The sequence below is a fragment of the Onychomys torridus genome, chromosome 15 (assembly GCF_903995425.1).
Source record: "Onychomys torridus chromosome 15, mOncTor1.1, whole genome shotgun sequence".
Lineage (NCBI taxonomy): Eukaryota > Metazoa > Chordata > Mammalia > Rodentia > Cricetidae > Onychomys > Onychomys torridus.
In genome coordinates, this window is record NC_050457.1 from 19,327,099 (window position 1) to 19,344,465 (window position 17,367).

The 17,367-nt window shown below is 42.9% G+C and overlaps 1 protein-coding gene across 1 annotated transcript in view; it reads right to left on the minus strand.

The window, feature by feature from the left end:
• The window catches only part of Iqgap2 (IQ motif containing GTPase activating protein 2), a 139,636-nt gene that overhangs the window by 79,736 nt on the left and 42,533 nt on the right, over positions 1-17,367 (minus strand). Inside the window, exons 10-11 of the mRNA XM_036207454.1 lie at positions 14,376-14,500; positions 6,780-6,943 (exon numbers count right to left, since the gene is read on the minus strand). Coding sequence (XP_036063347.1) covers positions 6,780-6,943; positions 14,376-14,500 — 289 coding nt within the window. The remainder of the gene's footprint in view (positions 1-6,779; positions 6,944-14,375; positions 14,501-17,367) is intronic.

The following is a 17,367-nucleotide window of genomic DNA, read 5'->3' on the forward strand; positions in this document are numbered from 1 at the left end:
ATTCCAAATTCCTACAGGGATTTGGAATCTGTGGAGCTTAGTGTCTACAGGGGTCCTGGAAGCCACCCAGGAGGGATGATGGAGAAGGTGGTGTCTGTCCTTCCTCCTTTGAGGTTCTTGTGGCCATTCCAGGGCCATACCCTGTGAGGTCAACTCCTTCTTTGTATAGCATGTAGCTGAATGAAAGACTAAAATCCCAAAGCATCTAAACAGCATGGAGACCTATTCAGTCCTTACTGACAAGCCAGTATACCCCATATGACATAAGATGACATAATTTCTGATTAGGCTTGTTTAAAAAAATAGAAGGAAGTTAAATATACTCAGAAGGTATATTTAACAAGGTATATACAGTAATATGATCAGAAGGTCATTTAGCAATTTAAATAATGCCTCCAGCTCCTTCCATCTCAAATGGGAAATGGTACTGTATTATAAATCTCCAGATTGTTCCTGTAGATAAGCCATTTCTCTTACCTGAGGGATCCAATGGGAGACAGGACATCAGTGGCTAATGGGGACTGTCACTAGTGACTACAAATGGAGTTGAGGGAACCTCAGAGCACGCAGCATTGCTGGGAAGAAATTGTCAGTAAGTGTATACATGTGCCTGACAAAACCTTGTTAGAATCAACGAAACAATAAAAACACATTCTAAGTGCGCATTGTTGAGTGTATATATGGCTTTCTGTTTCATCAAACTTCAACATGAAATTTGGACACCCATTCACCCTAAGGCCTCAGGTCCACACTTCACATGGACACTTGCTTGTTCATGTTTCCTACAGCACCATTCACGTTGGCTAAATAAAGAACGTGGCGGGAGCCCAGCAACAGAGGAGTGGGTGAGGCAAACTCTCTGGAAAGCTTCCCTGTCCAGCAAACATTTTCAGCCTGAAAGGAGGAAGTCAAGCCATTTACAGGAAAATGAGCGCATCTGGAGGGCATCATGTTAAGAAATTCGGCCAGCTCAAAAAACAATGACTGTATTTTCTTTGTTTCTTTCTTTGTTTCTTTCTTCCTTTGTTTCTTTCTTTCTTTCTTTCTTTCTCTCTCTCTTTCTCTCTGTTCTCTCTCTCTCTCTGTGTTCTCTCTCTCTCTCTCCAGCCCTTTGTGCTGTCTAGATTTTATACAAAGAAACAAAATCTTGAGAGAGTCAAGAGAGGCCATGGTAGCAGGTGTGAGGGGGGATATGGTCAATGAACAATGGATACTTGTACAAAAGCATTAGAGAAAAAGACTTTACATGGCTATATAGAAAATAGAAGTCAGCATCGACAAGAGGGCTCAGTGGGTGACAGGTGCTACCACAACTTGAGTGACTTCCTTAACCCACACTGTGGAAGAAGGGATGACATCTGCAACTTATCCCCCGACCTCTCCACGGAGTCTGTCACCTGCTCACAAACAAATAGAATACATAAACAAATGTAACAAGTGGAAGTCCGATAAACCTTAAGCCAACCAATTCAAATAAATCTAAAGCAAGTTTTAAGAGTCTAAACATTTCAGAAAAAGGGACTCATTTTAATAGCTAAGTCATTAATGGCAGTAGTTTGTCCTGGTGGAAACAGCAATATTTACTACTTAAAAGCACACCTTTAATCCCAGCACTTGGGAGGCAGAGGCAGGTGGATCACTTTGTGAGTTGGAGGCCAGTTTGGTACACAGAGTGAGTTCCAGGGCAGCCAGAGCTGTGTCTCTAAAGCACATGAACACAAACAAACAAATCCAAACCAAACCAAACAAGAAAACCAAAACATCACCACCACCACCACCACCACCACCACCACCACCAACACCACCACCAACAACAACAACAACAACAAAGTATTAGGCTTTAAACCCAGGACAAGTGGCTGAGGTGCCTACTTAAGATAACAAAGTGGTCCTAGCCTTCAGGTTCTCCCTGCATCCTTCAGTCTCTACCTGCTACAGGACCCTCCTGGCTGGCACACCCCATCCCCTACCCTAAATTCTCCCGCCCAGGGGCTGGGCTGCCCTTCCTTATATAATCCAACCATTCTGGTTACCTGGTCTTTTAGTCTACTCTGTGTCTCTGGCTGTTGTACCTGGTACCCCCTCTCCCTCCGTTCTCCTCACATGCACAGCCCAGTCTGGTAGGTTCACTCTGGATTCTCCCAGAAGTCCCTGCTCTGACTATGCTCTCCCATATACGTGTCATAAACTTTCTCCTCCACCACACCTAGGAGCAGTCATGCCCTTCCTTTTCATTTCTTCCATTCATCTGGTGCCCAAACCTGGGACTGGGTATGTCCTTTCTTTTTAATTTCTTTTTTTCTTCATTCAAAAAGGCACACTTAATTTTATTTGGTGTAGCCAAACAAGAACAAATGCAAACTTTAATGAGGGTATAATCCGAGTGTCAATTTTAAATTGCTCTTGACCCACTTCCTGCAGTGGGTAGATGAAGAAATGTGCTCTGCTAAGTATGTGCTACCACATTCATTGCCCAAGCTCACCACAAAGAGAACTTGGGAAACCTCCCTAGCCACTCCTGTGTCCTCACTCTTTGACTTAGCACCCATTCAGTGATGCTGCCATTCACCCTACCCTTTAATGGCCGAATACTTTGGAACCACCTTCACTTCATACTGTCATGCCAGCAATATCTTTCTATTCCTATTACTTCCCAAAGCTAGACTGTGGGAAGGCAAGACATAGACATGCCACCAAGTACATACACTGGGATTTTCTAGGAACCTAGCAGAGATAAACAAAAAAACAATACACAAAGACTCAGCTGAAGGCTGAAGGAACAGAATCAGACTCCTTCCTTCCTTCCTTCCTTCCTTCCTTCCTTCCTTCCTTCCTTCCTTCCTTCCTTCCTTCCTCCCTTCCTTCCTTCTTTCCCCTCCCTCCCTCCCTTTCCTTTCCTTTCCCTTCCCTTCCCTTTCTCTGTCTCCGCCCCCCTCTCTGTGAAATAGACCATGTTGAGAGAAAAAAATAAAAATTATGGACTGGCTGGGGACACAGCTTAGTGAAAGGGCCTAGTAGGTGTAGGGTCCTAAGTTTGATCTCCAGCACTTCAATAAACAAAGACCATTTGAACTCCAACAGATTGGCAGTGTCATAAATTTGTCAACAGCGGTCAAGGTGACTGTCCCTGTTGCACAGAATGAGAGGAGTTGGATTCCTAAGCTTGCACATAGGCCCCTCTTTTCTGTGTTCAGTGTTCTAACCACATCGATAACAGTGCTACTTCTGTACACAGGCTGCCTGCCCAACATGTGGGTTCTTAAGAGAAGCCTTATTGTCTGAAGGATCCTAGTGCTAAAGCCTGATGGTAGAATGTTCTGGAGGAGACCCACTCTACCTGCCAGAAAAGGCTTTGGCTTTGAGCAGTTGGCTTACCTCAAAGAGAGGAACAGATGTGTGGGCAGAAGGCACAGGCCTCAAAAGGACCTCCTGACACAGCGTTACCACCCTCGAGATGTGGGACAGACCTTGGTAGCTTCAATTGTACTAGTTAAGCAGGATTTTTGTTTTGGTGCTAGGTTTCATGCTAAATGCTATAGTTACACACACACACACACACACACACACACACACACACACACACCCTCACATGTGTTAATACCGCTAATATATTAAAAAACACAATTATATATTATAATCCTTATTTAACTCTCACTATAATCCTATAAAACAGGTGTTTTTAAAATTTAATTGATTAATAAGTCAATTTATTTTTTGAGACAAGGTCTCACTATGTAGTCCTGGTTGTCCTGGAACTCACTATGTAGACCAGGCTGGCCTTGAACTCACAGAGACCCACCTGCTTCTGCCTCCTGAATGATGCAATTAAAGACATGTGCCACCATGCCACAGGTATTCCTATTTTGCCTTACACATGTGAAAATAAATGTATAGAGATGTTGTGGCTTCACTCAGGTCACACAGCCAGAATCTATAGCAAAACCAAGTTTCTCTGTCAAAGTCATGCACAATGGACACAGCCACTTCCATAGTAACAGCAAAGAGTAGGTTCACTTTTCTTCTGCATGTGGCAACACGGGCTTGGGTTACATCTGTGGTGGCTGGAAAGAGAATAGCCCTCACTCCATCCCCCCTGGCTCATATATCTGAATGTTGGGTCTTTACTTGGTGGAACTGTTTGGGAAGGATTAGGAGGTGTGGCCTTGTTGGAGGAGGAGTGTCATGGGGGGGCATGGGGTGGACTTTGAGACTTCAACAGCCCACATGAGGCTCAGTCTTGCTCTCTCTCTGCTCCCAATGTGTGGACGCAGTGTAAGTTCTCAGCTACTGCTCTGGCACCTGCCTTTGGTCATACTCCCTGCCATAATGGTCATGGACTTACCCTCTGGAACTGTGAGCCCCAAATTAAACATTTTCTTTCCTAAGTTGCCTTAGTCATGGTGTTTTGTTATTGCACTAGAACATTAAGACAGAGTGTTTACCTTGCCACTTACTGGCTGTATCACCCTGAGCCCCAGCTTCCTCTTTTCAGATGAGGCAGTATCCACCAGCTGCTAAAGCTTAGCCGGGCAAGACTTTTGTAAGAGTGGTCCCTGAGAAAGCACAGCAGTGAAGCCACCTGCTGCCAGTGCTAACAGCTGTCCTTGCTGAGCCACCTGCTGCCAGTGCTAACATCTGTCCTGGCTGAGCCACCTGCTGCCAGTGCTAACATCTGTCCTTGCTGAGCCACCTGCTGCCAGTGCTAACAGCTGTCCTGCCTGAGCCACAGGTCCCAGGGCTTTCAAGAAGGCCATTTAGTAATGTGAAGCAAACACAGCTTACATTTACCAGTGGGAAAACTCCACGCATTCTTTAGAAACTTGAAACATCCAGTAAGCGGACAACCAGGCTAAAGTCATCTCTCCCATAGTCCTTAGCCTTGGAGCACACTTTCCAGAAGGTATGTGTCTTCTCCTTCGGAAATATTTTGTGCAATTTAAACGCATGATGTCTATCCCATTTTTATGTACGCTAAAGTACATTATTAAAAAAACAACAACTAACATTTAGGTCATTTGCTGGACTGTGGATGTTTCCCAGTGGCTAGAACACTTGTTTACCATGCACAAGACCTTAGGTTCGATCCCCAGCAGTGCCAAGGAAAACTACGATTAAGGTCCCTTTTGGTCTTGTCTTCTTGCTAGAAGGAGCATCCCTCCCCACCTGTCTTAACACTCACTGAATGTATTTCCCAGTTGGGTGCACACAGTCGTGGTCCTGGAACAAACCACCTTTTAGAGAGGGCAGGGATGCAACTACAGAGGCTTGAGTAATACTCAACCAGGCTGCTGTTTGTTTTGGTGTTGGAATCCACAGTAAATACTATAGCTACACGTACACACAAAAACCACACACGGGGGTGGACAGGCGGCTCAGCAGTCAAAGCCCTGGCTGCTCTTCCAGAAGGCCAGAGTTGGGTCCCCAGCACCTACATCAGGCGGCTCACAACTACCTGCAACTCCAGTTCTGGGGGAATCCAACACCTCTGGTCTCTGAGTACATTCTCTGCACTCATGTACTCATATCCACACACAGATGTACATAATTAAAAATAAGAGAAATTAAAAAAAATAAATACACACGTCTATATTTATATCATCAATATGCTGCAATTTATATAAGAGCATATTACAATATACTTACATAATTTATGTATCTCATATTCTTGTTTGACTCTCATTATAATACCGCAGGGCAGGCATTATTTTAATTCTATGCATGTGAAAATGAGCCTATGGAGGGAGTCATGGCAGTTTGACTAAGGCCACAGGGCAAGGATCTGAATGGTGCCGGCCTGTCTCCAATGCAAGCCACTTCTCGCAACGCTGTTATTTTGCTGTCTGCTGTGGACATGGTTATTTAACTCCTAGTCCATTATCTCCAAACTCGTGATGATGGTGAAACGGTTGAGGGCGATTACGAGAATTAAGTGGGAGATGCTTAACTACCACTGTCATGCCTGCGAACAGGAGATGCTCAGCACACCCGTGCTCTAAGCAGACTGCTTTTCTTGTTTCAGAGGAGGCAGATCCTGGCTCTGAGGGTGTATACAGGGGAGCCACCCATTCCTTCCTGCTGGGTTTACACCTGAGATTACGGATGAGAGAAATGGCTACTGCATCACGTCCACTCTTGGGCAATAAGTCCCATGAGCCTCAATACTCAGGCCAGTATCTTTCCAAGAGCATTAAGTCCTCCTGGGACCCCCTCAGGTAAGTCCAGATGTAAATAACATCATTGCTCTTCAGGGGAGCATAGGGATATCCATCGAGCACTGCCCATACCATGCCAACCCCCTCATCCACCTGCCCAACCACCTCTTCTTTCTCCTTAGGCACAGTTCCTGTTCTATCTCCATGGCAACACTTCTCTTAAGATTCTGAGCACAATATCTCAACCCTTATTCCGCCCTGCTCTCCTACCACTCCCGATGAAACGGTGACTGCATCAATAAACTCCTGACCATCTTGACCACAGGACAGAGAACTTTCAAATAGCATCATGTGCCCTCTGCAAACCCCACCCCCACCAGATGTGTGCACAGCACGGGCACACAGGAAATGTCCAAGGAACTGCACTCTGGATAAGAATTCACATACAACTTGAGTATTTGGTGGAACTGCAGCAGCAGTCGCTCTGGGTCTGGATTTTAGTGCTTGGCACCAAGAAAACAGCCTTGTTGTTTCCATTCTCACTCACTGGGATAAGTAGCTCATAAGATTTATGACAAACAGATCAAAAGTTTTCCCTCTCACAAACATAAGCATTCTAAAACGTACCAGGAGCTTCTGGGATTTTGTGTGGAATAAAACATCCTGGTAGTGCTGGGCACAATCTGGGTATACATCTCTGATGTTAGCAGTGGGTAACAACAAGGTGTCTAAAGTCTTCAGAGGGTTCCCTTCATCGATGGCTTCATTGATGTACCCAAGAGCCACCATTCCTGCAGAGAGAAGAGCAAGTTTTCTAAGTCACAGCACATTGCATATTCTCTGTTACATGTTACAGAGAGCTAACAAGATACAAGGTGAATGCACAAAATCAATTACATTTCTGTATGCACCTAATGTGCATTTAAAAATGAAATTAAGTGGTGGCACACGCCTGTAATCCCAGCACTCGGGAGGCAGAGGCAGGTGGATCTCTGTGAGTTTGAGGCCAACCTGGTCTACAAAGTGAGTTCCAGGAAAGGTGCAAAGCTACACAGAGAAACCCTGTCTAGAAAAACCAAAAAAAAAAATTAAGAAAATTTCAATTCATGATATATTCTAACCACAAATCCATTTTAGTGGAAAAGTAATGCACATTTAGGAATGATTTAAGAAGCTAAGAAGCATGACACATGAATACCCCAAATTAGGAAACCCCTCAGAAACCACTCAGGGGCAAACAAACAAAACACAGGGGACGGCATCTCTTGGCTACAGATCGAAGACAATGTTGTGAAGGTAGAAATACTCGTCAAGCAGGGGGAACTGGGAAGAGTGGGGGGAGGCGAGGCTACGGTTGGGATGTATTGTAAGAAAGAAGAATAAATAAGGAAAGGAAGGGAGGGAGGGAGGGAGGGAGGAAGGAAGGGCTCCTCAAATTGATAACACCAGGGTAACACCTATAAAAATCCAGGAGCCTTTTCACAAAACAGAATGTGATAAACCGACCCCCAAATGCACATAAAACACAAGGAGCAGCAACAACCAATGAATCCTGAAAAAGAGGAAAATGCTGGAGGATTGGTCCTATTTCAAAACTCATTACAAAGGAACAGTGACTAATTCTGCAGAGTCCTGGCATGAGGAAAGCCATGTAGATGAGCAGAACAGACTGGGAATCTAGAAATGGACCTTCCACTTATTGCCAATTACTTTTTTTTTTGACAAGGGTGCAAGAACAATTCAATGGGCAAAAAAAAAGTCTATAAAGACTATTGCTCAAAGCAAATGGTGCAGGGTCAACAAGAAACCCACATGTGTAGGAACAAAGTTGGACCCATACATCAAACCCTGTATATAAATGAACTCAAAACAGAACCTAGACCTACGTGTAAAGGCCAAAACTAAAAGTCATAGAACTCTTAGAAGAAAACATAGGGATATATCTTAGTGACTTCAGGCTGAGTAATTATCTTTTTAGCTATGGTATCAAAAGCACAAAGAAAGAAAAACAGTAAGTACATGGGATTTTTGTCAAAACCAAACCTTTTGTGCTTGGAAGTTCTTTATCAAAGAAAATTAAAGAGCAATTTAAAGAATGGGGCAAACTATCTGCAACTATTCAAATACAACAAGACTAATATTGTTGTATTTATAAAGAGTGCCTATAATTCAGTAATTTAAAGACAGTGACATCAATTTAAAATGGGCGAAGGATTTAAATGTACATTTATATAATGATGATATACAAATTCAGTAAGTATATGAAGAGACACACAATATATTAGGAAAATGCAAGCCAAGTCATAGTAAGATGCCACTTTGTAACCACTAGGATGGCTGTAATAAAAACAATAATAAATGATGCTGATGCTTGAGAAATATGAACTCGTATGCATTGTTGGTGGGGATGGGAAGTGGTGCAGACACATTGGAGAGAAATTTGGCAGGCTCTCACAATATTAAATACAAAATTACCATGTGATCTAGTCATTCTGCTTGTAAACACTCAATTGAAAACCCAGATCAACATAAAAACTTGAAGGTTTAAGGCAGCATTATTTTAATAGTTAAAAGGAAGATAATAAATTTATATCAAATAATAAATGGATAAACAAATGTATCTCTATGAACCTTGAAAGGATTATAAAAATATACTAATATAGAACACAATGTGAATGAGTCCTGAAAACATGCTAAGATTTTTTTTTTTCAAGCAAGATACAAAAGGCCACTTTTGGACTTAGAAAAATATGTGCCTGTATGTATGTCTGTGTGCCATATGTGTGCCTTGTGTCTGCGGACAGATGATGACACTGAATTCCCTGAGAAGAGAGTTAAAAAAGGCTATGAGCTGCCTTGTGGATAAGCGCGTGCTAGGAATCCAACCCTGGGTTATCTGGAGGAGGAGCCAGGGGCATCTCTCCAGCCCCACCATTCACTTCTAAAAGGCAAATATTACGGTGTGTAATTTATAGTCCAACAAATGCACATTTTTAGAAGAGGCACACTTTTGCATATGGACAGCAAGAGGGAAACTATTTCTAGTATGACTCTGAAATGTCTAACAACAACACAAGATGTTAGGAGATAGGATCAAAGGATGAGTTTAATGCAGAGATATACAGAAACGACATGCAAACCCAGGAAGTTTCAGGCATGCATTCTGCTCTTTGTATTACTATACTTTTTGCAGGTGTTAAAAGGTCTTAAAACCAACAGTTCAAAAATCAAACAATTTTCTTCCATATTAAAGAAAAGTAGGATGGATATCCACCCAGCTCAGCACTGTCCGGTGGAATTCTGGGTAACTGTGGAACTTTTCATTTTTGGCGTTGTGCAATATGGCAGTCATTAGCCATGTCACTATGGAGTGATTAGCATGACGCTGCTGCAAACGAAGAACAGAGTGTTTAATTTGCTTAGCTGTGATTCCTTTAAATAGTCACGCATGGCTGGGAAACAGAGGCAGGCTCCACAGAAAGATGATGCTATGTGTATTTTGGGGACAGCTTTAAGGTTCAGAGACAGATAGTAAATTTCTTGTATTATTTACCTAATAATAAGCATTATTAGCCTCAAACCTTAGTTCAAGGATGTACCAAAGGAGGGCTAACCATACCTCTTGTTCAGATGGTGTAGAATCTAACATATTGAAAACACAGGCTATGCAAGGACCGAGAATAAAAAAGCAGAGAAACTAGGTGATGGGAGTCCGAAAATGTTATATGGCTTGAAGCAAAATGGATCTGTTTGAAGAAGGTCTCTCTCATTACTACTGTGCTATCAAAAAATAAGCCAGCACCCAGTAATAATTTACAAAAGTCGGTATACATGTACATATACATGTACTCATATAGAGTACACACACACTAACAGGAATTGACTGCCTACTTTGGTGCTGATGAACAAGATCTGGTAGAGAAACTAAACACTATCTAGGAAACACACTGTAAAGGCCAAATATTCTTCTTGTGTCTATTATTTTTCATAAAAAATGATCTCAAGACATTTCACAAACACAATAAGCCATAAAAACCCAACACCTCCAAGTTTTTAAAAATGCACCCCTACTTTGGCATTCAATGAGGCTAACCCTTTTCTACTAGGTGACCTCACAAACACCACTGTGCTAGGAATAAAGGGATTTATCCAATGAGGGAAAGGAGTCATCTCCAGCGATTAGAGATATTCCAGGTTGCAATACTTAAAGATATTTGAAGTTAATAAAGTCAACTCTATTGCTTTAACATCCAAATTAAATGATTTTCAAACATGAGGAGAGCCATGGCTAGTTCCAGATGTTGCTCTCATCCTTCCTACTTATTAACTGGAGCATACAGGAGATGTCCCATCATGCAGACACCCCCGTGGTCAGGCTGTTCTAAATACCTTCAAACACCCCATCCAAACATGATCTTAGCAGAACCAAGTGTGAGAAAGAGGATGTACACACATCCTAGGGGCCGGTCACCTGGCAAGGAGTGCATTCCAGCTGACATGACGGAAATCACTCGCTTAAGTTCTTGATAGTGTATCTAACAACACAAGCCACTGACGTCATAGTAGATGACCTCATAGGAGCCAAGGAACCTACCCAGAAGCCCCTTGGGCACACTTGCCTCACTTTTTGTGTTTATACATGTAAAAGGTAAATCCCATAGGAATAAAGATTGCTGTGCCTTAGGCCATGACCTACTTCCTTAATCTAAGCATGGTGCTATGACATTCCAACGGCAGACCAATGACAGTGGGCACTCTTGGAGAACCTGTATTTTTGAGCTAATGGATGAAATAACTGATAAGAAATGGCACTTTACCAAATTTTAAAAGCAACTCAAATCTGAAAACTTTCTCTCAGAGGCTGTGTGGGTAAAATAATATTCCTCTGTGGTTTTGTTGAGAAATGTGGGTTTTTCCAGGAAGAACTCAACAGAACATCGGAGTCCGGGAACATATTTAGCAGCCTGTTATTCGATACATCTTCTATTAGCTGTAGGCCCAGGGAGCCATACGTCAGAAACAGGAGCGGACCTCTGATACGTGTAATGAGTGTGAAGGACAAGGCCAGGGCACTGCTCTTTCATAATCCCCATGAAAACGCACAGCTCTTGCAGATGATTTAATTACTGTGTTGGATAACTCTCATTTGGCCATAATAAGGCGTTTTTAAAAATTTTTACTTTTATGTGAGAAGGGTTTTTAGTCTCACATACAGATCAAGAAAGTAACTTTTTTGGGCTGGAGAGATGGCTCAGAGGTTAAGAGCATTGATTGCTCTTCCAGAGGTCCTGAGTTCAATTCCCAGCAACCACATGGTGGCTCACAACCATCTGTGATGAGATCTGGTGCCCTCTTCTGGCGTGCAGGCATACATGCAGGCAGAATACTCTATACACAGTAAATAAATAAATCTTTAAAAAAAAAAAAAAAAGAAAGGAACTTTTTAAGAAGGGAAAAACGGGTCTAAAGGTTAATATAATACCCACATCTTGAAAGCAGAACAGGAGACCATTTAGGGGAGGAGGGGGACTGTTGAGAAAGGGGGAGGGAAAGTAGGGGGAGTGTAAAGGGGATGAATATGAGCGAAGCCGAGTTGATGACAATGTCAGAACGAAACCCATTTCTCTAGTATGTAAAGCAAAACTTAATATTTAGCTTTTTAAGCTATCCCTTTAATGTATGATATTAAACACGATACTTCAGGAATTTTAAACAAGAAGAGAGGCGTTGAGAATGGGGACGGTAATAAGCAGGAAGCAGAAAGACGGCTGGGGTAAGGAGCACTCAGAAAGGTCGGGGTGCAGAGGGACGTGGAGGGGAGCAGCAAAGCATTGTTGGAATGATGCCACTAGGAAACCTAATACTTTATATGCTGACTTTTAACACTAAAATGTTTGCAAATGCCTCATTCTGAGAGAAGGGAGGAGAACAATCAAACCACAATACAGGTAAATTAAATACTGTGTATTAATGTTCCCCATTGCTAGAAAGGGGGAAGGCAGTATTTGAATTAACGTTCCTGGTGTTTAGTAGACACCCTCCATGAGAAGACGTTGATGGGTTGTGGGAATGGCCACAACAGTCAGGAGACTTTGGTTACAGATAATTTCTGCTTACAAAAGGCCACTGTCTCTTTAAGATGTACAAACACTTGTTTTTCTCTCCTCAGCAAAGCAGGCTGAGGCTGGCACTCCCTCCTTCAGTCAGTGTGAAGGGCTAGGAAACAGTGCAACAATTGTGGGCAGAGAGACGAACGAACCTTCAGGTGGGCAGGCAGCATACGCAGACAATACCCAAAACAGAGCCGGAAGTTAGAAAACAGTGATGGCCCCTGATGATCTGTTTCACCTACCAAAAGAAATCCTACTCAGTGGGTGGCATTAAGGCAGGAAGCTCAGAGTGTAGATATAGAGTCCAAAAAGAGGGTAAAAGGACAGAGGACCAGTGGCCACTCTCTGTGGTGAAACCACACACACACACACACACACACACACACACACACCACACACACACACACACACACACACACCACACACACACACACACACACACACACACACACACACACACACAGTGATTTCCACTGCCTGCACCACCAATATGCTCAACATCAGCTCAAATCACTGCTTCCCTCGAGAGTAACATCTGGCATGAGCCCCAAGCTCCCAAGCCAACACATTAGAAGAGCTCATCAAGGTGTCTGATTACAGAGATTCTCATGTCTCGTGGACAGGAAGTACAGAGAGGGGCAACAGAAAGCTGAGCTGTCCCCAAAGAAGCTTAGATGTACACAGGACTTGAACAGGACAAAAATCATGACAGTGTCCAGATCTAAGAGTCCCAGTAAATCCACACCTACTGCACACCATGAAGGCCGTGCGCCGTTTCAGTGGGATGGAGTCCAGAGGGAAAAGACCCTGAAATATCAAAATGCAAACTTGGCAGGGCGCTCACAGGAAACAGCCAGGCTGACTAGAAGAATCCCGGATGATTCCAGTATTCCAGAGTTAGATGCAGTATTAGGGGGACCAGATCTGACACCTCACCAGAGCTCACCAGAACAAAAGAGCTTCAGACTTGAGACATGAGCTAGAGCAAGCATGCTAAAGAAGGCAGCCGTTCCGGGACTAAAGGCCTGACCTTGCAAACAGCCAGATTTGAAAGAGCCTGTGTAGGAGACTGGGAATGGTCATCGTACATTCGAACCTGCGTTACTTATTTAGATGGTGTCTTGAATATTGAGATAACAGAGAAATGTACCTACAAATGAACTGAAGTTCTTTGGGGTCACCAAGTCAAGGTAGCATTGATCTGTGCTAATCAGACTAACTCACTGCCTAACCCATAAATAAATTCCACAGTGTCTATTTAAAAAAAAAAAAAAAAAAAAGCCGAAGCTGGGTCATGCATGATACATGCCTGTAACCCCAGCACCGGGGAATGGAGGCAGGAGGATCTTGAATTTGCAGCCAGCCTGGACTCTATAGTGAGAACTTGATCATTAAAAAAAAAAGCAAATAAAAAAGAAAGAAAAGAAGGAAGAAGGGGGTGGGGGCAGGGAAGAGGGAAAAAAGGGAAGGAAAGGGAAAGCTGTAGCTAGAAGAGACATCAGAGGTTTGATTGGTTCTAATTCACCGCTGCTAACGAGTCAAGCTTGGCCTTCTTTCCCATTGGAAATGACAACCCAGGCCTGAATTTCTTCATTTATGCTACAGAAGTGTGGCAGGCACAGGAGTCCCCTAGCTTTCCTTTTTGAATGTCTGTGTAAGCCAAAGGGGAGATGGAGGAAGCAGGCTGACATCAGGCCATGCGCCCTTGGAATTCTTCCATTTTCATGCTGGTTCATCATTTTAGAAACAGAACACACTGTCATGATTTTTGATCATATGGTCAGATTATGCTCCCATTTTTCATTCCTAGGTTGGAAAGTGTCAAAGTTCAGGAAAGCATGCACATGAAAGGCCAAAGTAAAGATGAAATCTCCTTAGAAACATAACTGCAGAAGCACATTTTAGGTAAAAATAATAAAAATTAGGACTTGCATTAATCTATTTTTCCACCTTTTCATAAGTGCTTTGCACAAAATCTATTATAATAAATGCGTGCACACTTGAGTTCATTGGATGTTCCCACGAGAACTCTCCCAGCACTCGTCTAGAGAATACGAAGTCCACACACACTGCTTTCCCACTTAGTTACAGAAGGAAAATGCTCCATACTTACGGTCATTTTCTTCTTGAATCTGGACATTAATCATATCAATACAATTCTGAATTTCATTCCAACTTAAGGTATCTTGCCCTTGAGACAATGCTTCTTTTTTAAGGGAGAGTAGTGCATCTGCGTAACTGTGGAAGAGAAAACAGTAATGCCGCACACACGTCAGACTTGGTGTTCACTCTTCACTCATGCCCTGCATCTCAAGTTTCACCTATGGGCCCAATGGAGATGATGTAACCTGCCTGAAGGAAGATCATTCTAAAGAAACACTTTGTGTCTCTCAATCTGACTACAGACTGCTCAAACAATGGACCCTAAAGAAATTGTAATTTATTCCGGCAGAAGGAAAAGGTACCAGCCAGAAGGGAACTTGTCTCCTGAAGAGATTTCACACAGTTCTAACCATTTGCCAGACCACCTTACAGGATGGGACTCAAGCCAAACAGTGATGGGTCAATGGTGGGCAGGACCACACCTTAACTGAAACTGGTTAGATGAGCATATACTTAGCCCTCTATGTAAACCTTGATTTCACTTGAAGACACCTAAGATGGATATGGGGTTTTTCTGGATCTCTTTGTGGCCACAAAAGTCTTCTTTTCTGTTCTCCACTTTTAATTTGACTCTTTTAATTGGCTTATTGAGGACAGGTTGGGCATAGGTTGTGACCCCACTGTTCGATGTCCTGAGGTTAGACAAAGAGGAGTCGGGCAGGTCAAAGTGTCTTGTACAGCTTGGTCAGCACATACTAGACCGATTTTTATAACATTGTTACTTTTCTTCTTTATAATTTATTTTATTTTAAAATTATGTATATGCAGGGTTGGGGATTTAGCTCAGTGGTAGAACACTTGCCTAGGGAGTGCAAGGCCCTGGGTTTGGTCCTCAGTACAAAAAAAAAAAAAAATTATGTGTATGCATGGGTGTCTGTGTGTGGATATGTGGCAGTGACCACAGAGGCCAGAAAAGTTGGAATCCCCTGAAGCTGGAGTGATAGGTAGTTGTGAATGGCCTGGTGTGGGTACTGAGAACTGAACTTCTTTTAGGTTCTCTATGAGAACAGTATGAAATCTTAATGCTAAGCCATCTCTCCAGCCCACTGTCAGAACATGGTCTAAGAATAGAGTCATATGAGGAGAATCCTCAGTGCTTGTGAGAAAACTCTAAGAAACCAAGACAAGAGTGTTGTGACCTCAGTTTCTTCAAAACACAGAATTGTTCTTGAAATATGTCCTTCCCTGGTATAGCGGATATAGGAGTGAGTTTACTTCAGATTATTCGTAACAACTGGCTATTGTTATTTGTTGATATGTGATGGGTGATGTTGCTCTGTATGCTGTGAATGTGTTACTCTGATTGGTTGATAAATAAAATGCTGATTGGCCAGTAGCTAGGCAGGAAGTATAGGTGGATAAACAGACAAGGAGAATTCTGGGAAGAGGAAGGCTGAGTCAGGAGACGCCAGCCCACTGTCCAGGGAACAGCATGTAATGGCACATATAGATGAACAGAAATGGGCTGAGTTTAAATGTAAGAGCTAGTCAGTGGTAGGCCGAGCTAATGGCTGAGCAGTTTTAATTAATATAAGCTTCTGAGTGATTATTTTATAAGCAGCTGCGGGGTCCATGGGGCTGGGCAGGGCCAGAGAAAACTTCAGCTACATATATGCCTCCATGGGAAGAAAAAATGTTTTTGCCATGTGTAGCTTGTCCTTGTGATTGTCTACAGCTTGAATTCATGAGAACTTGTACTCAGGTGACCTCTCTTAACCCTCAGAGTATAAATTGTCTGATGCTCTGAATAAAGTTGGCTGTTGCACGAGACTTTAGTTCACTTCATTTATCGGCTCCATTCTCCCAGGTTCCACTGCCTCTAGGGTGGTGAACACCCCACTACTGGTGTTTTTGTTTCTGTTTTCCTTTAAAGTACTTTTTATGCTTATGAAATGTTCAGTTTAATCAAAGTTCCTCTCAACCCAATCTCGTACCTAATTCAAGCAAAATGAAGTCCTTAACTACATGAAATGACTTTCCTCTTCTCTCCTTTTTAAAACGCTGGAATTGAACCCAAATCCTTGAATATCCTAGACGAGCACTCTACCACTGAATTATAATCCAAAGCCTCTTTTATTTTCATGTTAAGACAGGGTCTCACTAAGTTGTCCTGGCTGGCTTTGAACTTGGTATGTAAGCCCAGGTAGGTCTGTGACTTTTAATCTCCTTGCCAGAAGCTCCTGAATAGCTGAGGTTAGTGGCTTGTGCCATCACACCTAATATGCCCACCAAAAGCTCAAGTCCCATGAAAACACACTGCCAGAAGCCTTGTGGGGGGGGGCACTCAGATCTTCACAGCATGCTTTCTTGGCAATGCAGCGCAGGAGCTGAGCTAGAATCATCTAGATTCCCTTATTACCTGTCCATTTCTCCAAGGGCTCCATGGACGTTACTCAAAACTTTCTGTGCCCTCTCCCTGCAAGGCACTGAGACCTCATTTCTGACCTCTGACCCTCCTCACTGGGCATAACTTCCGGTTGATTCTGGCCAATCATTCTGATGTGGTTTTATTTTTTTATTTTTTATTTTATTTTTCTTTTTAACTGAGAGAAATTTGAGGGGCATTTACCCATCTTGATATAGTACCATGAAACTCTCACTTTCGTAAAGTCGATCTTACCACTTGATGAGCATATAGCCAGTGTGAACTAGGTGGCCAAGAGTAAAGAAACTCGGGAGGTTTGTGCTGTTTTGTCTTTCTGACAAGGGAAGTAAAGAACAGTCCTTTAGGTACCCAATTCACCCACAGCCTTGACACGCACAAGTGGAGGACGCTAAAAGGAGTACCACAAGATCCTAAACCTGTCTCCCTGGGAGTGACAGGTTTCCTCAAAGTTCTTCATGCTTCAAGGTGACACCGAGGTTACTTCTACAGAACGTAGCTAAAGAAAACAAAGTTCTTCAAAACAGAAAGGGGTGATGACAGATGATGGCCTCCAACT